Here is a 25,973-nt window from a genome sequence, read left to right as displayed (position 1 = left end):
GAAGACAAAGACAAGTACCTGCAGAGAGTTTTGCATTTCTTCCAACTCAACGTAAAAGACATCAATGTTCCCCCTGCTTAACATGGGGGGAACGGTATCTGACGGGCCTATAAATGCTGTCAGATAGCGTTTTCCCTGCTTAACATTGGGGGAACGATATCTGATGGGCTTCTAAAACCCGTCAGATAGCGTTGTGAAGCAGAGGGGAACGCTATCTGATGCAGTGTAAATATCATCAGGCTGCATTACCTACTACTCATCCAACCATCCATCCATCCCGATTTCTCCATATAGACCAACATTTGATCATTCAGCTCTCCGTTGTTCCCCTGTGGCACAAGCACAGGGCGGATGTTACGTGCTTTCAGTGAGCATGCGCCTTTCCTGTCGCTTGTGTGGTGAATCGTGCCGCCTGCGCTGTGCAGAGATGCAGGGGAGACTGTATCTGATGGGGAAACACAGCTCGACGTAACACCTGTTACGCACCTGTATTTCCACCTGTAAAAAACACTGTTTTTCTGCTGGATTCCTCCTCACTCTCCATCTCTCTGTGTGTCATGTATGTTAACACCCGCCATGGAGATACTTTACTCGGACTTCACTATATATTAAAGTTATTTTTTCTATTTTTTTATTTTTTATTTTTCAGCATTATGGTACAGGTCAACAACATAGACAAACAAAATGTTTTTAAAGATTACATTAAATGTTATATGTAGTATAAAACAGATTAACATTATGTCTTTCCCAGCAGGTTTTTCTTTGTGTTCAGCTCAGGTTTAAGGACAAGGATTAAGCACTTTGGTGCAAATATACAAAATAGTATCCCATAACTCGATGCAAGAATGGCAAAGATCTCAACAGCAACAGTGAGATTTCCAGGTGAGCTGACATAAGCTGGGATAAAGGTGAGCCAGACTGCACAGAAAATCAACATACTGAAGGTGATGTGCTTTGCCTCATTGAAGCTATCAGGCAATTTTCTTGCCAAGAAAGCCAGGACAAAACATAATAAGGCAAGGATTGCAATGTATCCCAATACAGCCCAAAACCCAACAGGGGATCCCAAGGCACACTCGAGGATTATCTTTTCCATATAATAATTCATATTTTTGTAAGGAACTGGGGGATTTATCATTATCCATAGGATGCAAATTATAACCTGTATAAAAGTGAAAAATAAAACAGTGAGTCTCTGTTGTGCCGGCCCAAACCATTTCATCATGTTATTACCTGGAAGTGTAGCTTTAAAAGCCATCAAAACCACTATTGTTTTTCCAAGAATACAAGAGATGCAGAGCACAAAGGTGATGCCAAATGCTGTGTGTCTCAGCTTACAGGACCAGTTAGTAGGCTTACCAATAAATGTTAAAGAACACAAGAAACAGAGAGACAAGGAAAAGAGCAGCAAGAAACTTAATTCAGAGTTGTTTGCTTTCACAAGTGGAGTGTTCTTATTAGATAAATAAAGTGTGGATACTAATAAAGTTAGCAACAGACCGAACACACTGAAAATCAGCAATATTTTTCCCATAACCTCATTAAAAGACAGAAACTCAACGTCTTTTGGTATACATGCATCTCTGTTCTGATTGGACCAGTATGCTTCAGGGCACTTTTTGCAGTCAATAGAATCTGTAATAAAAACAATAGATTTTCTATTAATGTTTCAATCAGTTATACCCTTATAATCTTTACAACTGACTGTATCATTAACAATTTGATCATGATACACACACTTTGGCATGCAAGGAGTGTACTCATGCTATAATTTATGTCTGTGGTACCTATAGAGTTGCTAAACTCCCCGACTGCACAGGCTATACAATCAAAGCAGCACACAGGTTTTCCTTTCTGAAGGACTTTATGGGTTCCTGGACGACAGCTTTTACTGCAAACTGAAACAGGCAACTGTAATGATGAAAAAAAAGTGTTTAGTTACTCATTATTTTATATAAAACATGTTTGATCAGATTTTACTATCAGCAAAAGTCTTTACCTCCTTTGTGCCCTGGGGCCACATTATTGCGTCTCTGTCTAGTACAAACCTCTTCCCAGAGGGAAGTGAAGCATCATAGTAGCCAACGGGTTTAAACTGAACGGTTTCATTTCCTCCATACTGCCAGTTTACGATCTCATACCTGGCAACAGCAGCTCCGGTGTTATCAAACCACACTTTGTCACCATTCTTAATAGTGAAGTTCACATTTTTCAAAGCCTCTACTACCTAAACAGCAAAAAAAAAAAAATATATTTGATTTTTTTTGTTTCGTTTATCCACCTGTTCCCAGAACAGTGCCTACAAAGTTATGAATTTTTTTTTTTTTTTACCTCCCATGGCTTGACCTCCACTTTCTTTTTACATGCTTGACCTATTGAGCAGTTCAATATACTATGTAAAGAATATGCTAGGGCATAGATGGCTTTATAGATATTAGTAGAGTATCTTAGCTCCATCACGTCATCCTCATTATCTCTGAGCTCCATGAAATCATTTTTTGCTTTGCAAGTTTTCAGACGTGCCTCATTATTATTCTGAGTGCAGAGAAATTCTTTTTCCCAAAAGCCTCTGACAAGGAATTCTTCCAACCCGCTGATATTTGCCTTTTGAACAGCAAATCCTAATGCACCTCCCAGCACTCTATAGCTAGTAGGAGTCACAAGGCTGTCCGCAGTAATCCAGGCTTCCACACCAATGAACTGACGTCCAGTAATGTTGTGAAGACTCAATTGCTCTAGCAGGTTATTCATTTCTACATGAGCAAGAAATGCAACAATCACCCGAGCAGTGCTTTTTTTAATCACTTCTACAACTTTCAGGAGCTTTTTTGGCTCTGCCCTGTCAAATTTTTCTGTGTATTCCACACACACACCCTCCTCTTCTGCTGCAGAGAGAAATATGGCCATCCCATTGTTGCCATAATCACTGTCACTGTTTACTGCTCCAACCCAGGTCCAGCCAAAATGTTTCACTAGCTGTGCTAGGGCACGGCTTTGATAGAGATCACTTGCAATCGTTCGAAAAAATGAGGGGTACTCCTTTCTATTGCTCAAACACTCACAGGTGGCTGAATGGCTTATCTGTGAACACAAAGCGGAGCACTGCAAGTAAAAAAAATTACTTTGCGTATGAAAGACACAGAAATAAGGACTGGTTTCCTTCTTACCACTGGAATCTGAAATGGCCCAATAGTGCGGGTAAGGACAATAGTTGAAGAAGATTCAGACTCTCCAATAATAGCATGAACAGCTGATTGTCCAGAGCAGCTTTTTCCCAAAGTCAACTCATCACCATTCATCAGAGCCATTACGGCACGCATTGATGATAACGTGGATGCACAGTTGTCATAAATCCGATATCCAATTGAGATATTAGGAAGAAGATCCTGGTTTTCATTTATTTCTTGAATAGCAAAAATCATTGTCTGGGCAAATCGAAACTCCCTTATGTTAATACTGAGAAAACACAAACTCATTACAAAATTACATTCAAAAGCCAAAAAGCATATCAAATATTTTTGTGCTTAGCTCATATTTACCTGGTACATTGAAGTATTTTGGGCCTCTCTGTAAAGAAAAGGGAAGGTTGTGTGATTGTGCTGTGGATAGAAAAAACACCTCCAATTGTCAAATCTCCTTCTTTTGACAGTACAGGAAACTCTGGATTTGTCTGTATCTTACAGAGAGAAACAGGCTCCCCAACTGCCTTGTATACAAACAGAATCCCCATAATAACTATGTCTCTTACTATAATTGACATTTTTATAAAAGTATATCCTACTAGGAAAGAGTTACCCTTGTCAAGACTGCAGTTTATTATATATAGATGACAGCAAGACTCCTCCCCGATATTTACCAATAAAAAAAAAAACATGGGATGGCCTTTGATGGAGCTTGTAATAGTGTTATTCTTAGAGATCATTGTGACAATTAATTAGACATATGCTTGTTTTTATTAAAAGCAATACAATGAGATGAAATTAATAAGTAAATAAAAGCAATTAACACAGGGGTTCAGTTTATAAATGTTTGTATTAATTTATAAAGGTTTTTACAGTGTCTAAGCTTTCCAAGGATAACCTATGCATTTAGATATTACACAGCACAGAATTTCAATTCTTTGCTGGGTTTCAAAAGAAAACAAATGTTTGTTTTTTTTTGGTTTTCCCTAGCTAAGCAATGGCTGTATAAAAAGTAAACTTGACCATATCTTCCCTTTAGTTGGAGCAAAAACTCTCTTTCTAGACCTCAAGTGTATATGGGTTCTGAGCGAATATATATAAAAATGCAGAATTATCAGGATCTCCCAAATCTGTTTACATTGTCCTTGCAGGAGAGGTAGGGTCCAAACACTCACAGTGCAAACTGAATCCATTTTCATAGCAGCAGTTAGCCCAATAGGCTCGTCAACTTTCAGCAGCAGAACTAAGTATTAAACAACATTGACCCAGTGATGCTTAAGACACTGAACATCATAGGACTGATTGAAACCCCCTACAAGGACAATTGGAAAACACCTTCGACAGTGGACCAGACCTTTGCCTATTTGGAATTGTTTACATGAGTTTTGATCATAAAGATTAAAAGTGTTTTGGGCATCTTGGATAGTATTATGATGGTGCTCCTCAACATATTTTAAAGGTGGTTAATCAGAAGTACGGGGTAAATAAGAAAACACCCTTTCAGAGACTAACATGATTCTACCAGGACTCATTTTGCTATCCACAATCTGTCTATGGCTCATTCTTTGAATTTCCTAAATACAAAAAAATTAGGTGAACAGCTGTTTTTTTTTGTTTTTTTTTTATTGTGTGTTTGTTTTAAAATCAAATTAGAAAAAGAAAAATGCAAAAAACAAAATGACTGCCCTTTTCTTATTGTATTTATTTTCTGGCAGAATTGGTCTTCACTTGTCTCTCCTATCTTGTAACCTATGAAAGTGGGTTAAAAGAGAAAGGAGAGACATTTGGCAAATGTCAGCAGGCTAGAACTCGAACCTGTGAATGCCAGTATATGGGTCATGTGCTTTATCTCGATTGCCATAGTAGCAGCAGCCCTTTTCTTATTTTAATGGTTGAATTAGGCTCTCAAAACCCACCAGGTCACTGGCAAACTGTTTCAAAGCGTTTACCAATGATAACTCAGAACGCATGAAAATTACATTGGTAAAACGTTTACCAATATAGACATTTTAGACATTGTTGGAAAGATTCTCCACAATTCAACCACCAAGTTAATTTTATGGACATAGCAAGAACCAAAGCACAATTAACAAAGATATGGCAGCATGTCAAAATGTAAACATGTCAAAGCAGCCTCAACATCATACATTTGAAAGCATCAAGAAGCCGTTTTTTAAATCCAATCTTCAATTGTTTATACTCCATTCGTCCATAAGGGTCCACAACTTAAAAGTAATCCAGTATATTCATAATAAAAACATACAGCTGAGAGTGGATCAATGCGGGCAACTCGAAGCTAAATAACAAATGTCCTATTTTGTTTAAGTTTGGATGCTGATTTAGTTTTATTACAATGCCTAAGGCTGAAAAAAAAAGAAAAAAATACAGCTCAGAAAAGGCACTGGGGCTTATTTTAGCTTGAAAAGCAACAGTTTCACTATTATTTCATATATATATATATTTCTATGCTATTGTATGTTTATAAATGTTAGATTTCGTTATCTACACTGATTCTGAAAAAAGTGGAAAATACTTGCTTCATAAATGTTTTGTGGCCATCAAAATGCTTCAGTGTTATTCTATGGGTCAAATAGTTGAGTAAAAGCATTTGACACAATTTGGAGAGATTTGGAGACGCTACTGACACCAAAAGTTCAAAGCTCACAGCTCTGTAACAGTTGTAGCTAGAGGTCTGAAATTTTCTTCGGTTGAAATGATGTAGAACAAATATAATATATGAGACATGCCTATACTCAAGCATGACTTTATTACTGCTATTCACAAGAGACCTATTATTTTTGAGAATAAAAAAAAACAAACAATTTTGAGTCATGTTTGAACTAATGTAGCTTGGGCTGTGTTTTACTCACCCAATTTATATTCAGAAACTAGAAGGTGTTAGCTTTCAAATAATGTATCACACATGTAATTTCGGCTTACAGTTCCTAAGTTATTTGCTTTTCCATTTGGGTATGGAGAATAGGCAAGGATTACTTCAAAATGAGGTTTTTTCGTAAACAGTTTCATTTGTCACTTGAATCAACTTGTTTAAGTGAGGTCTGAAGAAGTTTTCTCTAAGGGAGGCCCTAAAGAAATAAGACGCCTTTAATAGGGTTTTGTTTTCCATAGAAATGTCCAATGAATGTAAACCCATAGCCATGTCTAGATGCGTAGAACACTACACAGTACCTTTAATTTGTAGAAATAACAGCCGATTGTTTCATTGAGTTGGTACTGTACTAGGCCAATAACCTTTTTGTTTTATTTCTACTAGTAATTACTTCAGTTTTTATTTTATTATGCCGCTCATAAACCAATGTTTACACTGTATTAGGTCATTGGCTGATCTTAATTAAATATTTTAACCAGTGTATCAGACTCATTTTGAATTGACATTAGGTTGGTACAACGTTAAGTAGCTTCTGATGTAATAAAGCTACTGTTAACACATTTGTGTTAACTTAGCTTGCTATATTTCTTTTGCAATTTATATTTCTTTCTTTTTGTAGTGAAGCTTAATTTATTGTTGAGTAACTGATATCTTAGCTCACTACACTGGACAAGTAGCTTGCCCAACACTGTGCATATTTAAATAAATCCTCATGATACTGTATGTATGTCCCATGCAGAATTTGAACGCCGGTCTCCCACATGGGAGTTGGTCCCCCTATACTTTCTGATAACATATTTTAATGCCCATATTGGTCAATAATATCAGCAGACTCATAACATCGGATATATGCCAGAAATATAATACCTATAATTATTAACTATTCTCATTTTAAAACATGTTGTGATTTCTAAAGCAGAAAAAAAAGGTTTTGTAGGGCATGTAATTTTTGGCACTTGTCTGAAAGCTAGAAACCAGCTATCAGTCCCCTACCTTCTCTGATACAGATGTTAAAATGTCAGCCTGTTTATATTTATTTATTTATTTTTATTTATATATATATTTTTAATTTATGTGATAAAAAAAAAAAATAAATAAATAAAATGTCAGCCTGTTCCATTTAACTCTTTGGGAGTTATTAATTTTCCCACCTGTCAGGAGAGTTGACCAAAGGCAGTGCAGGTGAATTGTCTTGAACCAACAACCTTCTGGGTTCAGGGCAAATTCCCCAATCCGACACCACTGAAACAATAATCCTGCGGAACAATAACCCAAATCCCAATTGTTTTCTTGATCGGCCATTCGAAATCTAATCATATACTGTATAGTAGCAGCCATTCTAAATGTCTCTTCCCAGTCTAAATCAAACTGATTGGCAGCCGAATGGCAGCAAAATCCCCTCCAACTTCCAGCTACTGGCCTTCTCATGGGCATGCATATTTTTTTAATCTGACTCTACCTTTTCACTGAATTACAGGGTCTGAACAGGAGATAACGCTTCTTTTTAGATTTTAATGTCCAGAAATCATGAAGGAAAGAAGATTTTAAATGTTTAAAAAGGGGGTTGTAGGGGACTAGCCACGGAACAGCCAAGGGTCCATCAAGGGAAATCGGGAAATTCTGAATGGCTACTACTGTAAGAAGATCTCAGACGTGTGGCCCTCTAGACCCTCTAAGTCACACATATTTTAAAAAGTTGCACAGGTCTGAAATTTGAAAGTTTTCTGGGAGCCAGAATAGGGGAAGTAGACATCCTTAACTTCTACTTTTTGAGAGGCAGTGATTTGAACATCTACATTCCCTATTTTCCATGTGGATGAAGTTTCCATAGAGACAGAACATATTGTCCTGAAATGTGCCTAAGGACTTTTGATGAGACTCCTAATCGTTCATGTCACTCACCCCAAACGCAACACAGGGAAGGTTTACAATGACTGTTTACAGTATCACGTGTATTTCTGTGATGTATAAAGTATATTGCCAATTACTGTTTATTATACAGTTTTTTACTTTAGAAACATTTGCAAAAACTACTGTAATAGAAACACAGTAAATTACTGGCTATTTCACAGCCATTTATCACAGAGATGCTATGTCATGATTTACTATCAAGTATAATCTGTCCCGTTAACCCAGTGACTTTGTGCAATCCTCTATTCTAACTCTATATCAGTACTTATTAAATAATAAAATATATTATGAGTGAGACTAACACTACTTTAATGTTTTTCTACTCGAGTAAGTGTTTAAAGTACAAAAACGTACACAAGGAAGAGTAAAAAAGCACTTGGTAAAGTGGCTACATATGTACTGAATAATTGTTGTATTATAACATCTGATTTAATGTTCATACTCATATAATCAAACAATAAGTCTTCTTTCCAATAAAAAAATTATTCCTAAAAATAAGCAACACATATGTTAGGAAAGAATAGGGATTTTAAGCTGCAATATTTCCAGTTTACTGTATTTTCACCTGATCTCTGAATAGCTCAAATTACTTGTGATGGGTAGAGTAGCTAGAAAATTGTCTCAAATAAGACTAGCGATACACTCAGAAGAATATTACTTAAGTGAATATAAATAGTTACTCGCCTCTGCTAAGATTATGGTTTTAAATTGCTGTCCTTTTTATTGATTTAGTTTGTGCATGCTGGAATTTAGTAAATATCAAAAACTGAAACTAGTAAAAAGGAGAAGGAGAAAATTGTGAAATTGCAAGAGTATTCAAATAAAATATAATTTCCTATATGTAATTATCAAGAAATTTGTACAGAAATATTTCAATCAAAGTTTGTCAAAATTTAAAATGGGTCATGAAATACTTTAAGTAAACTGGTTAACTGTAAGGAAATCCAAATTTACCACTTTCAAATGGCTAAGCACCACATACGATTCGAAAGTAAGACTGGTCATTCATCCATTCATTTTCCTTCACACTTATCCCTGCTGGGGTCACGAGGGTTGCTGTTTTCTATCTCCAGCTGTCACTGGGTGAGAGGCCAGGTACACCCTGGACAGGTCGGCAGTCTATCGCAGGGCAACACAGAGAAAAATGCAACAAAAAACAACCAGCCAGAGTACCTGGAGAGAACCCATGCATGCATGGCCAGTAATCGAAGCCAGAACCTCCCTGCTGCAAGGCAGCAGTGCTGCCCACTGTGGCACTCTGCAGCCCCAGTGTTAAATGTGCAATTTCAAACTACATTGACTCACAGAGTTATTTGGAATAAAATCTACACTCTTGAAGTGTTATTTTAATACAGCAAAAATAAAAAATGTGTGATATTCGACAGCTTTGTTACAGTGTATAATTTCATCACCAGAAATATCATGATACATTATTTTAACTTTGGTATATCTTGAATTTATTTGAATATACTTGAAGAGCATTATTGTATATTTTACAGGCCAGGTAAATCAGGATATCAAAATTTTTGGTGAATAAATGTACAGGTTTAAACATAACAAACATCAACTTTTTCAGAGTTAAAAAAAAATATTTTGTATCATATAACACATTAACGTGTTTTCCCCAGTAGGTGTTTTCTTGTGTTCAGCTCAGGTTTTAGAACAAGGATATAGCATTTTGGTGCAAATATGCAAAATAGTATTCCATAACTTGATGCTAGAATAGCAAATATTTCAACAACAACAGTGAGATTTCCAGGTGAGCTGACATAAGCTGGGATAAAGGTGAGCCAGACTGCACAGAAAATCAACATACTGAAGGTGATGTGCTTTGCCTCATTGAAGCTATCAGGCAACTTTCTTGCTAAGAAAGCAATGACAAAACATAGTAAGGCAAGGAGACCAATGTATCCCAATACAGCCCAAAACCCAACAGGGGATCCCAAGGCACACTCGAGGATTATCCTTTCAATATAGTAATTCATATTTTTGTAAGGAACAGGGGGATTTATCATTATCCATAGGATGCAAATTATAACCTGTATAAAAGTGAAAAATAAAACAGTGAGTCTCTGTTGTGCCGGCCCAAACCATTTCATCATGTCATTACCTGGAAGTGTAGCTTTAAAGGCCATCAAAACCACTATTGTTTTTCCAAGAATACAAGAGATGCAGAGCACAAAGGTGATGCCAAATGCTGTGTGTCTCAGCTTACAGGACCACTCAGTGGGCTTGCCAATAAATGTTAAAGAACACAAGAAACAGAGTGACAAAGAGAAGAGCAAGAGAAAGCTCAGTTCAGAGTTGTTTGCTTTTACCAGTGGAGTGTCTTTATTAATTAGATACAATATGGCCACTATTAAAGTTAGCAGCAGACCAAACATGCTGAAAATCACAAGTATTTTCCCCATAACCTCATTAAAAGAGAGAAACTCAATGTTTTTTGGTAAACATGCATCTCTTCTCTGATTGGACCAGTATGCTTTGGGGCATTTTTTGCAGTCATTAGCATCTGTAACAAAATGAATATTATTATTTGGATTTAATCATACCCTGTTATGCTGATAAATGACTGTATCATTGCTAATTTTAACATAATACATAAACTGTAGCATGTGAAGAGTGCGTTCATACTACTGTATTTCAGATCGGTGGTACCTGTGGTATTGCTAAATTCTCCAGCTGCGCATGGTATGCAGTCAAAACAGCACACAGGTCTTCCTCTTTGAAGGACTTTATGTGTACCTGGACGACAACTTTCACTGCAAACTGAATTAGGTAACTGTAAATATAAAAATAAAAAAATTATTTATGACATCATTCTGTCCACTGTTTAAGTTTTTTAATTCATTCAAATAGTTAGATATTACCTCTTTACCACCTCCAGGCCATATAATAGCCTCTGTGTTAAGGTAAAATCTCTGGTCAGAGGGCAGAGAGGCATCATAGTAGCCAACTGGTTTAAACTGAAAGGATCCATCTGAACCAAGCTGCCAGTTCACCAATTCATATCTGTTTACAGCTGCACCAGTTTGATCAAACCACACATTTTCTCCATTTTTCATGGTGAAGTTCACATGCTTAAGGGCCTCCACCACCTAATGAGCAGCAGAATCAGTTTGGGTCAACATTGTTAGGTATAAATAAACAACACCAAGAAAAACAAGTCTTTAATGTCTCTTACCTCCCAGGGCTTGATATTCACAGCCTTATTACACCCTTGGCCACCTGAACACTTCATTATTGTATGAATGGAATGTGCTACTGCATAGATGGCTTTATAAATGTTACTAGGGTATCTCAACTTTTCCAAATCATCATCATGACCTTTTAACCCAACAAAATCCAGATTCTCTTTACAAGTTTTCAGAACTTTTTCTGAGGTTGTATCATGGCACTGAAGTGTTGTTTTCCAAAAATCTCTAACTAGAAAATCTTCCAACCCACTGATGTTGGTTTTTTGTACAGCAAAGCCTAATGCTCCTCCTAGCACACTAAAGCTAGTAGGAGTCACAAGGCTGTCTGCAGTGATCCAGGCTTCCACACCAATGAACTGCCTCCCGGTGATATTGTGGAGACTTAACAGCTCTAGCAGGTTATTCATTTCAACATGAGAAAGAAAGCCAACAATAACTCGAGCAGTGCTCTTTTTCATTACCTCTATCACTTTTACAAGTTTTTCTGTCTCTGCCCTGTCAAATTTTTCTGTGTATTCCACACAAATTCCTTCTTCTTTCGCAGCAGAAAGGAAGATGGCCATCCCATTGTTACCATAGTCATTATCACTGTTTACTGCTCCAACCCAGTTCCAACCAAAGCGTTTCACTAGCTGTGCAAGGGCACGGCTTTGATAAAGATCACTGACAATGGTTCGAAAAAATGAGGGATACTCCTTTCTGTTGCTCAAACATTCACAGGTGGCTGAATGGCTTATCTGTGAAGAGGAAAACAGAAAACTGCCAGAAAGAGGGAAAAAAAAAAAAAACATTGTTGCATGTCATAAACACATAAATACCAACAAGAATCTCTCTTACCACTGGTATCTGAAACGGTCCAGCAGTGCGGGAAAGGACAATAGTTGAGGAAGATTCAGACTCTCCGATAATAGCATGAACAGCTGATTGCCCAGAGCAGCTATTTCCCAAAGTCAACTCATCACCATTCATCAGAGCCATTACTGCACGCATTGAGGATAATGTTGACGCACAGTTGTCATAAATCCGATATCCAACAGTAATATTGGGAAGAAGATCTTTATTTTTATTTATTTCCTCAATAGCAAATATCATCGTCTGTGCGAATCGGAACTCCCTTAGGTTGATACTGTAATCAGACAATCATTTTATAATATTTTGTTCACAGATGAAAGAACATTTTTGACACATTATTTAAGAAGTCAAAGTTACTTGGTGCATTTATATGCTGCCGGCCTCTCTGTAAAGAAAAGTGAAGGAGGAGAGATTTTGCTGTGAATGGAAAAGGCACCTCCGATTATCACGTCCCCCTCTTTAGACAGTACAGGAAACTCTGGACTTCCCCGTATCTGACAGAGAGAAGCAAGCTCCCCAACTGTGGCATATTCCAACAGGAGTCCTGCAAAAATAAGTGCTGTTTTAACAAATAACATTTCACCTAGCTGGATGCAACTGGGGAAGAGTCTACCAATTCAAGGGTTATATTTATGAATATAATTCATTGTTGGGCACACTGTTGCGTCATTGACCAATCAGACATGTGGGAGGGCCTCGGTTAAAGCTTGCTATTTCTAAACTTGGTGTGATTTTCTTGATGAATATACTTTTTTAAATGCATTCCATATATACTTTTTTTGTTTATTCACAACAGGATTAGAGCCACTGAAAAAAATAAAAACAAGTGTACTAAAAGAATTCAGAATTCTGACTATAATATATGCACTAGAATATAAGTATTCTGTCTATTCTCATGATACTTATATTACTCTCAGAAATTATACAGATGGCTTTAAGGAAGGATGTCATGTCTTCAATGACATTTGAAGTTGTGCAGGAATGTCACCACATTTTAGGTGGAAATGATGGGACTAAGTAACTTTTTTGTGGCAGAGGAGTCGCTGAAGATGCACTTTTATTAATGCAAAGCAGAAGGTGAGTTAAACAAGATAACTATTTCAGAGCCTGAAACTGAGAGGTTGCGGCTAGTTTTAAGCATGTTTGTTAGCTTACAGTACATCAATGGAGGAATAAACCGGTTTCACAAGTTAACATCACAGGCAATGAACAGAGGCTTAGCGTTTATCAATTTCTGGAATTGTCGAAGCTTTTGCATTTGTTGCACTATATTTTTGTTTTTATCCTACTCACATATTTTCCAAGGAAATTTAGTAGTATCTGTATATTAGGTTGCTATCCACCAGTGGCGGCTGGCCAATACAGGGCCCTAGGTTGCCCCCACCCACCCAGTGACCTTGATTAAATAAAAATAAATTTATAAGATTACAATATTTCAAAATCTACTAATATATATTTTTTTTTAGATCTGCAAGATAAATACTTAATATTTAATGATGAGTAAAGCTGTTTCATTGTCAGTCGGATTGGTGAAGTATTTCCACCCTGGGGCGCAAAAATATTTGACCATAGACTCTCGTTAAAAGTTGTACATGCTCTGTTGCTCCTCTTCAATGCAAAAGGATAGGAGAGCTGGGCCCAGAGCTGGCAAGAACTGCGTCACAGTAGTAGTGCGGCTGATTGACAGGTTGAGTCGCAGAAGTGAAATTCCTCAATGCAAATTTTCCAAAAGAAGCTGAAGTTTAAACCAGAGACGGTACACTCTGTCTTTTTCCAGGAGCTAGTTTAGCTACAAGGCTTGGCTAACTGCATGCAGCGAGGCTAATGCTTTTTTTTCTGCTTTCCTGCCTCCTTTTTTCAAACGTCAGTATCTGACCCAGCATGGATAAAGACAGGTAGAACTTTTTAGAAAAGGCAAAGGAGAATGAACAATCTGGGATTCACATGGAAAATAATGTAATATAGTGTACTTTTTCTAGGTGTTTATTAAATTGCATAGTTCCCCTTGAATAATAAAATAAAGAGTTTTTATATATTATTAAAATATAAAACTGACTAATAGCTTCTCCATTATTAAACTGGTATATTTCTTTTAGGTTTGTGACACAATATTGGAACATGCAAAACACAGATTTGCCTTCACAAAGCCTCAGAAGTAAAGTTTAATAAAGAATTTTTGTGAAAATTGATGTGAGAAACATGTTTATATATTTTAATATTAAGATTTTTTTTTTAAATATACAGTCATTGATCCCCATTTGTTGTTCTGATTGAGGTGGACTAAAGATCCTTTTGCACTTTATCACCTTACACCAGCGCTTAAAGTGGGCTGGTTTCCAATTATATGGGGTACCATTACTTCTGACTAATTTAATGCAATTCTTTCTTTTGTTAAATGAGGAAGTTATGTCCCTTTAAAAAGGCCGTTGCGCCTCGGGGGCTTCCTCCCGGTTCTTTTCCTGGGAGCAATTTATTTACTACTCTTAACTCAAACTGGGTAGAACCATATAAAAAAGGACTATAAAACAGGAGTAAAAAAATTAACAGAGCTTATTCCAGATCAGGTCGTTTGCACAGCTGTGGGCTCAAAAGTCACGTCCGCGAGCGTCCGGCAAAGATTGAGCCCCGAACAAGGCCATCTTCTCCTTCTTATAGCTCATGAGTCTATGTATTGCACCAGGTGGATGCTTAGTTGTCCGTATCAGAAACTGACACGCCATCCATGCCCAAGGATTACAGATAGCTCTCCTCTATCAGTCCGGCTCCAAGATGTTCCCATATCCTGTGTATTTTTAAAGACATGAAGGCTGTCCTGATTAGATGACCTCCGTACACACAGCGACATCCACAATTTGAAGGAAGGCCATCTACTCTCTCTATTCCGGCTAGCAAAGTAACAATGCACATGATGTATAAAGCATAAACCTAACAACTCCCCCTGATAAGTTACCGTTTATACATGTAACTTAAAACACAGTAAGCGACACATCTTTGAAGGACCAGGTGACTCAGAGAGCATCTATAATTAGTGATGTATCATTAATTAGGGATCAAAAGTAATCACAATCAAAAACTTCACAGACCAAATGTTTTCACTCAAGACCACCGTTTCAGCATTTAACTACAATTTGGGTTTCATCTAATTAAAGGAAGGCTATTTTAGTTTCCTATGCGCACATTATTCTAATTTACCTTAGACTAGGTAACCTAAGCCTATAGATCTAATAAGGCCAAATTTATCTACTCTCACTCCCACCTGGAGGCCTCCTAAACATGACCGCTCCTCATGGATAAACCATCCATCCAACTTTAGCAATCATTCAGTCACAGTAGGGGACGTCACAGGACAGGTCGGGCCGTTCTCCACCGGAAAACCCTACCTTCTCTAAAAGGTAGTAGAAACCAGGGTGACCCCAGGGAAATCCCACTCTCGGCCAATCTGAGCAAGAAAACCCCATTTTGAATCTGACAATTATCATTACCAACTATTTAAAGAACCTTTAAGCCAATCAGGTTCTGAGTCTTTCTACATCAAAGAAAAAGTGGCATAAAGCTTGATCTTGGTGGGTCTGGAGCAAAATGTTTCCATGATTTTCATCAAAACAAAATCAAAATAAACCACAAACACTTTCATAGTGCCACACTGACCTGCTTCCAAATAGACATATGAATTTTAACAGAATTGAATGACAACAGCATCATTCTGAACAGTTCTCCACTTTACAAAAAATTGGAAGGGGGTTCTGATGCTGCAAAAAACCCTGTGACATATGGTGATGTAAAAGACAAGGTCAGGGGTGATGCTAGCCAGTTGAGAGCCCTCAGCAAAAATACTGTGTGGTTCCCACCTAATGCTGAATTGAAATATATTTCTTGGGAATGACATCTCCTAAAAGATTAAAAATAGAATTTGAGTTTAATGTTTGTGATATTGGACAGAACCAACTTACTGATGGTACCTGCCTGACTACTAGAAATATGTATGAAACAGCAAGGCTCAAAATGTTACACTACTACATTTTAATATATCTCAAATATCCTGAAGGAGATTCAATTTAATGAAGTAATATTTTTCTTGGAAAGCAAAAGCAGTGAAATTAATACATTGCAAATGGTTGTAGTCTTCTGTTGTAGTCCGAACTGCATCAGGACTTGTAGATGATTCATATATTACTTTGGTTCCATTCTTGATGTTGAAGAAGCAACAGAACACACATTAATCTATGAGGGTTTGCTTGTTCCACTACTGTAAGTTCAGCTAATCCAGAGGACGTAACATATGTCATACTAACACTTAACATGACATTAACAGTATGATCTCTGATCCCAGTATTATACTACTACTGAATGTTAGGCTCATACTTTCAGACAAAATCCCCAATACACTACCCCTACCCTGGAAACTGATCCGTGATGTTTGGACCGAGCTTGGATCAGTTAACAGTTCTGAGTTCAGTTCCTTACGACCATTTACACACCACGCTAGCACGCTCCCTCGCTTCCTAGAGACGATCTATAGTACTACTGCTCTCTAGAGGAAACGATAATCCATATAATCCGTAACATTCAGGAAGTTTGATTATTATTGTGATATTTTGTTGTTTACAGAGAGTCAGGCGAAGAAGGAAGCCTTTGGTGTATTTACTTGACAGGGTTGGTTTTTTGGAAGTGGATACGACAAACTAATCAGGGCTTAAAGATGCAGGAAACAATGACAAATGTTGAAGTTCATCACACTGCTAAGCAAATTCATCACTGGAAATCGTGTGGCAAGATAGGGTCTGAAATTTAATGATTATGGAGGCTGACTGTAAGGAGATGACGCGGTCTGCTCATGTGCTCTTTGTTTTCTGAGAACTGATCCAGCACTGAACCCCGCCAAGCCCTACGGATGAACTAGAACCAGTTTGGCGGTCTGGTTCAGTTTTATGTGCCATTTACATTTAAAAGTTATCTTATTTACCATGCTCGGACTGATCTCGACATAGTTTCAAAAAGTGTAAATGGGGCTACTCTATAGCTTGTTCATTGTACTTGCACGGAACTTTACATTTTGAGTGGATGTAAAAGAGGGCAACCCCTAACCTAGGGTTGAATAATACATGTAGTTCAATTCGAATGGTACACAGTATTCTTAATTATTTGAGCTGTTTGGATAAATGTGTGGCAACTGTCTCCAATGTTGCAATTTGAGCAATTGCAGCTGCAGTAGCAGGTGTGACGTATCACATTCTTGATTTGTTTCACAATTAGCAGAGCTACCTGATAAATCACACTCTAGCCAAATCCAATTGGGGGGTATGCACAAATATCTTTCCAATCTACAAAGGCAAAAATCTAGTTCTTTTGCATTTTCCAGAAGGTAAATCAAGGGTACAGTATTCAGGCGAAAATGGACAGAATAGTAGAGTCTAAAGGTAAAACACTGCATTTCATTGGTGTGAAACATATCTGTATTTAAGGTTAATGCATTTATTGGCTTACAGCAAGCCATTACAAAAAGTTTCCGAATAGTTGCTATTTAGGAATGTATTTGCCCCCCATCAACAAGAACAAAGGTTTATATGTACTCTAATTTGAGTTGTCATCTATGCATATGAAAAATAATGGCTAAAGAATGCAACTGAGTTGTTCAGTTTATTCTATGCAATAATTTGCAATAAAACAGTAATGTTATTAATTTAGCCCGTGGGTTTTCAACTTTTTTGGCATTCTTTTTTGCTGTACTCATGCTACTACTTTCATATCTCACACATGCATTTGTATTGCATTTACAAAGAAAAACATGAAACCCTGGAGTGACAAATCTTAATGCTTTTGCTTGGACCTAAGGGAAAATAATCAATATTTAGATTTTTGGCAAAATGTTATAGCACTAGCAGGGATATTGGTCTTTTGAACTTCACAAGGTTTAGTCTTTCTTTGCCCCAGTGAAACTCTGGAAATGAGTATATAACTACTGGGTGACCTGATACTGCACTTCCACTCAGCCGGATTTAAGTTCTGTGTGTGAGTTCCATGTCTTCACAACATCATAACGTTCATCCTACATAAAAAAGCATAGTGTAAATGTATCAAGCCATGAGTCCTACGTAGTTAACTACGTAGCAACTTGTCTCAATTAAGTGTGAGACCTCAGTCAGTCCGGGTCAGACAGAACACATTTAAAGTCATCAGCCTAAGCGCAGGCTCCCCTCAAGGCTGCGTCCTAAACCCTTTGCTGTTCACTCTGATGACACATGACTTCACCACCAATCACATTGTGAAGTTTGCACGCGACACTATTGTGGTGGTGCTAATCAGAGATAACAACGACCAGGACTACATCAGGTCCTGTAGAGGAAGTGTAGCAGCTGGTGGGCTGGTGCAGAGATAACAGCCTGATCGTGAACAGGGAGAAGACGAATGAGATCGTCAACTTCAGGAACAACCGGCCTAATCACACTCCACTGCTCATCAACAGCTGAGCTGTAGAGGTGGTCAACAGCAACAAATTCCTGGGGGTGCAAATCACAGACAACCTCACCTGGACTGTAAACATCACCTCACTGATCAGATGAGCAGACAAGTGCAAATCCAACATAAAAATATATGAAAATATATACCCAAAGATTTTGGTGATCTCAATGTGTTCATGTACCAGCAAGTAATTGCTCTGGTAAACCATTCAGAACAAGAGAAACGTAAGAAGAAAATAACACAATGAAAATTAGTTCCCGAAATCTAAAGGTATATAAACCATCATAATTATGTCTTCTTATTTTTTTGTGCAAACAAAGAAAACAATTTCAATTCAGGTGAATTTTGCAGCCCTCTTGAACAGTCAAGAAAGCACACAGGATGGTGATACAGTTTCCAAGCCCTAAGGCATATAGGGCTTGGAATCCTGAGGTTGTGAGTCCAAAACCCACTCCCACAGACTGCCACTCTTGGTCCCTGAGCAGACCCTTAACCCTGCACTGCTCCCCGGGCGCCGCAAATGGCAGCCCTCTGTTCCCCAAGGGGATCGGTTAAATGCAGAGAGTAAATTTTGTTGTGCAGTACTTGTGACAGTGTAATGACATTTAAAATTCTGGAAAAATTAAAACTTTACCTAATTCCTCCTGGTGTTTTATATCTACTAAAAACAGATACACTTCACCAATAAAGTTTGAGTACATTCACCAAACCTAACTGAGTTATAATTGTTACCTTTGCTTTTTTGGATATTTCCTTGAGATTGTTCCTTACATTGTAAGGGTGTCAGATTATTTTCACACTAAGGTGTTGGAATAAAACTTTATATTTTTATTTTTCAGTTTAAATTACTTTCTTTGTTTTTAATAACTGACAGATTTTTCCACCTATAAATCATTATTTATTGAGCTTTGTGTATTCTAGTCTGCCTGTCATGTGTTTTTGTGGGCTACTGAATATAAATTTAGGCATACAGGTACGGTATTCAAATGCTAGAATTAAATTTTTAACATATTTTTTTGGTTAATGCACTTTACATGTAGTGAGGAGACGTCCTAATTTGCTCTTGGGGCTTAATATGAGTTATTATCAAATTTCCATAACCATCCATGTTTAAAATGTATTTCTTATTGCTTAACTTAACATTTCACTTCTCAAGATCATCTGGATAGACATGAGAGAAATGGAGTGAAACTTTTGTCAACTGATCAAATTAAACACTTAACCAACTGTTATTGCAACGCACTGAGCCATGTGATATTTAATTTAATGTTTTCCACATTTTGCAGCCTGAGGGGTGTTTAGAAATCATGGTATGTGCCTCTAAGTCCCTTTATTAATTAAAAAAATGTTGTTTGAATATTTTAAAGAGGTCTCATAATTTATGAAGCACCTTAGTCTGTTTTGGTTAGGTCTTTTGGGAACTGAACGCAAACATTGCGTGTGCCTTAGGGGTGATTGTGACTTATTTTAAATTCTCTTTCCAATAACAAGCAGATAAACCCTCTGTAGAGTTCACAGTTCCTCCATCCCAACAACATAAGCTCCTTAGAGTTTGCATTAGAAATTTCTTTCAGGGTTATTGCATCATGATTACAAGGAGATGACTATTACATACATTGTTTCTGTTCACAGCCTTTTACTCCAAAGTTTCTTTGTGAAATATGTAAGTTAAGAAAAGTTTAATAATCTCAAAAACTTTAATTTTACTTGCATAACAAATACACCAAATTCACAACAATGCATGAGAAATATATGTTATATTAGATGTATTTGGATATTATAAATATCTAATGTTAAAAAAGATGTAAAGAAAGAAGGGTACAATCACAAAGCCAGTCTGTTTACTTGAACAGTCTGTTTACATTTTTTATTCCTTTCAATGTGGAATAGTACTTTCACTATTTTCCTTATCTAAGCTAATCAAGAATCAAAGTGAGTCTAATGACTGATTTGCAATAACGACTAAAAACTGATTGTTTTTTTTTATTACAACTAAAACCAGGTAAATCTCTTAGCAGATATTTGCAAAAACATACATTTTTATGCTACACATTTTGAACACATGAGGTAGCCGGTTTAAATGGAAAGTCTACTGTGGACATGTATCAGGCAACGTTGAGAGGTAGTGTCATGGGTCTTGAAGAATTTCGACCATCTGGAGTTTTGCTCTGGGAGCTTTCAAACGTTGACGCATCTCAATTCAATTCACTTCAATTCAGTTTAAAGGTCCAATTCACAATACTTTTCATCTTAAGGCAATTTATTGTGACGATTGAACTGTATCATACAGTCTGATTGGTTCAAAGTTTTCTATCTAAAGCCCCTGTAACACCTTGATGATTTAGACCAGCATATGCCTGACCTACGGAAAAACTTGCAAAAATGCTGGCATACATTGGATAAGTTATGAGTATGTTTTGTATAAGTCATGAGCATGCTGAAGTATGCTGAAGCATGCTGAAATACACTGGCCTACATCGACATACATACATCCCAACGTATGCCAGCATATGTCATACGTGGGCCTTAAGTTACAGGTAACTTATCTGATCATTGACATACGTTAAGTGTAAGTTACTCATAAGTCTTGGCAACCTGCTTATCCAAAATTTGGTGGAAGGAATCGTGCTAGACTCAGGTTTTGTGGGGGGGAGAAAAACTCCCCCCCACAAAACCTAAGAACTAATTCATAAAAGAGCAAACATTCTGTATTAGTCGTCTTTATTTGTAGTACACTGTTTTTGTTTTTGCTACATTTTGTATTAGTTCTTGGTTAATATACCAGTGTTAAAATCTCCAAGTAGAAACTTCCACATGATGGTATCACTGCTGCCAACTTTGGGCTTTAAAAAGAATTGCTTCTTACATGGGGTACTGAATTGCATCCTAGAGGGAACAACAAATCACTTGGTTGGGGTGGCCACAAGAGTGGCCAATGACTGACCAGAGGGGCCATGGCCACCCTTGTAGATCTGCTCCTGGTTTCAATTAGTTTTATCTTCCACACATCTTAACATGAATTGAAACAGAATTTGTTTGCCTGGTCCCACAGCAGCCCAATGTCAGAACGTTCAACCAGTGATGGGCAGTAGCGCTGCTACATGTAATGAAGCTATTAGTTTAACTACATTTTCCAGTAGCTTGACCGTAGCGTCGCTGCTTTATTTATCAAGTAACTTTCCTGTAGTGACGTTATTGTTTCTATCAAGTAGCGACGTAGCGTCCACAAAGACTACAAAATCCATAAGATATCTGCATAAATCTGCCCCATCAACATTTCAGGGAAATTTACTACTGTAATGGGTTACAACATTAGACTGCTATATTATTATTTTTATCTCAGTCATTTTTACAGAGACTTTCTCACATGAGCACAGTGCAATTAACTTTGAGTTGATTTGTTAGGATAATTCTTCAAGTTCCATAATTTGATACAATTAAGACACTAGATGCATTTAATGATAGTTTCAAGGCCTCAAAAAAGCCTCCGCTCACCATCGCTAGACATATCCATTTATTATGGAAATAGATACACTCTATACACCCAATCAACTTTCTTTTATTGGTTCTTATTCAGCAACTTTTATGCCATTTGGTTATTTTACTTCCATTGTATCAAAATTGTTTACTGATACCACATGCAGTGGTAGCAGTAGGTGATGCTGCTTTCTGTAGAGTTGAATTTGAGGAAACTGGTCCTGGAAAACACTTGTAAAGACTTTGAATGCAATGTTAACCAAGTCAACCATGCCTGGAACAATCAATGTGACCAAAACTTTGCATATAAATATGGGGAATATTTAAACTCCACAGAGAAAACTGTGGCTGCTGTTTATTGTAATACTAGGAAACAGAGCTTACTTACACCAATGTGCAGATTTGTATAAAACGGAGAATCTATTTGTCTCAATAATAATATTCTTGTTTTGGCCTGTTACTAGAAATAGGGTATCATAAAAACTCTTAACCTAAACAGAAAGTTTTCTCTCTGTGTGGGGAAAAATATAGAAATCCCTGATCAATTTTAATTTATTTGTCTACAGAAAGTTTACACAATACACAAAGTTGGTGTAAATGCTTTTTTTTTCTAACTGTATCTTTCGCTGCATTTGCCTTTGTTCATACTTTTAGACTGAGAATTGGCCCGTGGTTTAGTTTCCACTATTACAGCAGCATAAGATCTGAATAAATTCCCTGGAAAAAGGAATGAATATGGGATCCTATAACAAATTATATCAATAAGAATTGTATTTATGTTTGTAATAGCAGAGTGAGGCTTTTTTTTTTTTTACACACAGGCTTTTATTTTAATGGTGTAGTGAAAAGAAACAGAGAAACACCACCTTTTGTTTTAATGATAGTGGACACAAACATATCATGTACAATGCTGCCACCTCCTGACTGTATTAGTACATTGCTGGAAAGAAAGGATGGAGGGTAGCACACGTTTAACCTCACAGACTCACAAGATGCTATAGCATCTTGGTAGCATTGTGGGGTTCTATCTATCTATCTATCTATCTATCTATCTATCTATCTATCTATCTATCTATCTATCTATCTATCTATCTATCTATCTATCTATCTATCTATCTATCTATCTATCTATCTATCTATCTATCTATCTATCTATCTATCTATCTATCTATCTATCTATCTATCTATCTATCTATCTATCTATCTATCTATCTATCTATCTATCTATCTATCTATCTATCTATCTATCTATCTATCTAATCAAACATGGTAAGACCATGGGGATAGCAAAAATAACTTATGCAATACCTCCAATTCCCCAGATGAAACTGTTAAATAGGTGGAAAGTTCTTTTAATACAATTTCCAGCAGATTGTTTCTTCCAGCTTGGGTTAGAATTTATAACCAGCTCTGTTCTCAAAACACTTAGTATTTTTACGTTCATGCCATGTTTTGCCTAGTTTTTATCTGCTCAATAGGTGCTTACTTATACATCCATGAAGGAATTTACACATGTTCTATCTTCTTTTCTCATCTGTATGGACTTTCACATATTTGTGAGTGCACTATAAAATTGTTACAAACTTGATACAAACATAATTATAAAACCAATGTTTATATATCAATGCTACAATACAATAATATTTCAGTCTTTGAGCTGTTTGGTGTCTGTTGCTTTCTGATGCCATAAAACTAGCCCAAAGTATGGGTTCAGTGGAAGCTGTGAATTGAAATAGAGTAGAATAGAGTCAGCTTTAATATGTATTTGTCTTTACAATAATACATTACAACATAACTTCTCTTTTTTATTATCTTCGACAGTTGTGAGCAGAGAACATTGGGCAGTGAGAGGCGAGTGTGAGCGGCGAACACCTTACAGCATCTTGGTAGCATTGTAGGGTTAAAGGGGAACACCTTTTTTTTTTTTTTTTTTACATTGGCCCCTTTTACGTTATTACATCATGTTCTGCTCACCCATATGAGTTTTGTGTCATTTGGAGCTGTTCCAAAGATATTCGATGTTGTTATATCCAAGTAACGTCTTCCTTTGGGCAATGAGTTGAGCACAAACTAAACTGTTCATAATTGATAATTTATGGTACGCTAGCATTCATAACATGTAGGCGAATCACTGTCCCCCAGACATCTGCCGTTATATTTTAATATTTACATTTTTTAAAAACAAAGCGGAATCACTAAAGGACCCATAGTGGTACCTTTAGGTTTTAACTTGCATTCTTGCTCCCTCCCCAGGGTACAAATGCCCTGTTTTATAACCAGCCGGCCCCCACCTCCCAAAAGCCTATAGCACCTAAGTACTCAAATATTTTCCCACACCGTTTCTCCTGTTAAGGCTTGTATAGGCCGGAGGCCCTTCCCTTCTCTAAGTAATAGTGGAAGGGGCAACACAGAAGAGCTAAACGCTACAAATGCACACTTTAGAGTGATCAGTTAACAAAAAAACAAAAACAAAAAAAAACCTCAGAATAAAGGGACAAAGCTAATAAATGTAGTAATACAATGAGAAAAAACTATGTAGGCTTATATTGAACCAGAGGCATGACTAAGTAGAAATACAATAAAAGAATAATTTATAAATACCTAAATTACATTAAAAAGGTTGTTTTTGATCTTTGTGTTATACATTTTTTCAAATGTTGTGTAAATATGTCCCTAGCCATATTGTTTGACTAAATATTACAAATGTTTTTTAAATTACTTTAGTCTGTCTGTGCAACATATGCATCAACATAAAACGGGAAAATTTGGTACTTCTTGAAACATAAACAACAACAAAAAAACATTTAGCTAATATCAATAAATGTTTACAAAATATCAGACATATGTATTTTGCTGTAGCCAAGATACCGTAAGTATAGGGAAATATTCAAGCCTAAGTGAAACTTGTTTCATAACTTCATCTTCTCAAACATTTAAGATAAATTTTAACTCACTAATGTTATTGGAAATGTAATAAGAATAATTAGGTATTACTTTTTTAAACAAAAAAAATGATCTCTCATTCCACATTAGATAGCATTTACTAGTTAAGTTTACTTCTTTTTAACTCCAAAGCAACTGTTACAATTAAAAGTGAAAGATACATGTTAAATGATGTAATTTAGTCTGTTTGTGTTTTCAAATTGTGGCAATAACCTTTAAAATCCCAATTACTTTCTACAAAAACACCTGTGACTACTTGTATTATAGCCTCGGGCCACTATGGTATCCCTCTTGCTGGAAACATTTGCTTGTTCCTGCATGCCCAACCCCCCGCCCATCTTTTCACCCTCTGCCCTCAATGCCACTGGGTAACAACTAAAGTGGCAGGTTGAGGATGATGCAAGGATGTCATCTCTTCTTAAAAACAAACATAAAAACAAGTTTAATGGCTTCCCAGATGAGTGTTGTGTTTCACAAATATATATATATAGATCTTTTTTTAGTAATGCATCTTATTAAAAACAGCTATGGTTCATTGGGTGTTTTTCTAAAGCAGAAGTTCACAAAAATAAGTTTTACAAACATGGGACTACAGCAGATGTTTTATGTTCCTTAGGAAATTAAGTTGTTGCCATAAGTATTTAACAAAGAATTTAATTAACAAAGTGGTTATTTTCTGCTACATATTTTTTTCCATTAAGTTCAAATCAGTCTTGCTTTCCAGTTTTCACAAGATGTACATGTTTTGTTTTGTTTTTTTACATAGAACAATTACTTCAAGACTAGATGTTGTGCAATTTTACTAGAATATTATGAATATAATGAATAACTAGAATTGGAAGATATAGCAAATTGATATGTCCCTTAAATCAAGGGTAACCAATTAAAGATTATTAGTTAAGTGATTATAAGTATAATTTGCTTAGTCACCAGGGTTCCTATTCTTTTACATAAAGGTTGGAGTCCTGGAATGGCTGTTAAAATCAAGTTGTTCTTCACCAATTTAGTAATTTAGACCAACCATTTAACTTTGGGGTCTCCATTCCAGCTGGGGTCGCGAGA

At 36.6% G+C, this 25,973-nt stretch overlaps 2 protein-coding genes across 2 annotated transcripts; both read right to left on the bottom strand.

Moving 5' to 3' along the window:
* Nucleotides 1-631: 631 nt before the first annotated feature.
* Nucleotides 632-3,766, bottom strand: LOC119788839 (extracellular calcium-sensing receptor-like). Its single transcript, XM_038293497.1, has 6 exons — nt 3,540-3,766; nt 3,168-3,456; nt 2,332-3,081; nt 2,000-2,227; nt 1,788-1,911; nt 632-1,635 (listed from the first exon to the last, which is right to left on the bottom strand). Exons 1-6 carry the CDS (start codon nt 3,758-3,760, stop codon nt 737-739), a joined length of 2,511 nt encoding a protein of 836 aa, XP_038149425.1. The 5' UTR covers nt 3,761-3,766; the 3' UTR covers nt 632-736.
* Nucleotides 3,767-9,520: 5,754 nt separating this feature from the next.
* Nucleotides 9,521-12,610, bottom strand: LOC119788838 (extracellular calcium-sensing receptor-like). The gene is made up of 6 exons (XM_038293495.1): nt 12,390-12,610; nt 12,018-12,306; nt 11,168-11,917; nt 10,854-11,081; nt 10,642-10,765; nt 9,521-10,495 (listed from the first exon to the last, which is right to left on the bottom strand). Exons 1-6 carry the CDS (start codon nt 12,608-12,610, stop codon nt 9,594-9,596), a joined length of 2,514 nt encoding a protein of 837 aa, XP_038149423.1. The 3' UTR covers nt 9,521-9,593.
* Nucleotides 12,611-25,973: the final 13,363 nt, after the last annotated feature.

Source organism: Cyprinodon tularosa, unplaced genomic scaffold (assembly GCF_016077235.1).
Source record: "Cyprinodon tularosa strain WSP-4 unplaced genomic scaffold, ASM1607723v1 ctg327, whole genome shotgun sequence".
Classification (NCBI taxonomy): domain Eukaryota; kingdom Metazoa; phylum Chordata; class Actinopteri; order Cyprinodontiformes; family Cyprinodontidae; genus Cyprinodon; species Cyprinodon tularosa.
This window is presented reverse-complemented; position numbering and strand designations above follow the sequence as displayed.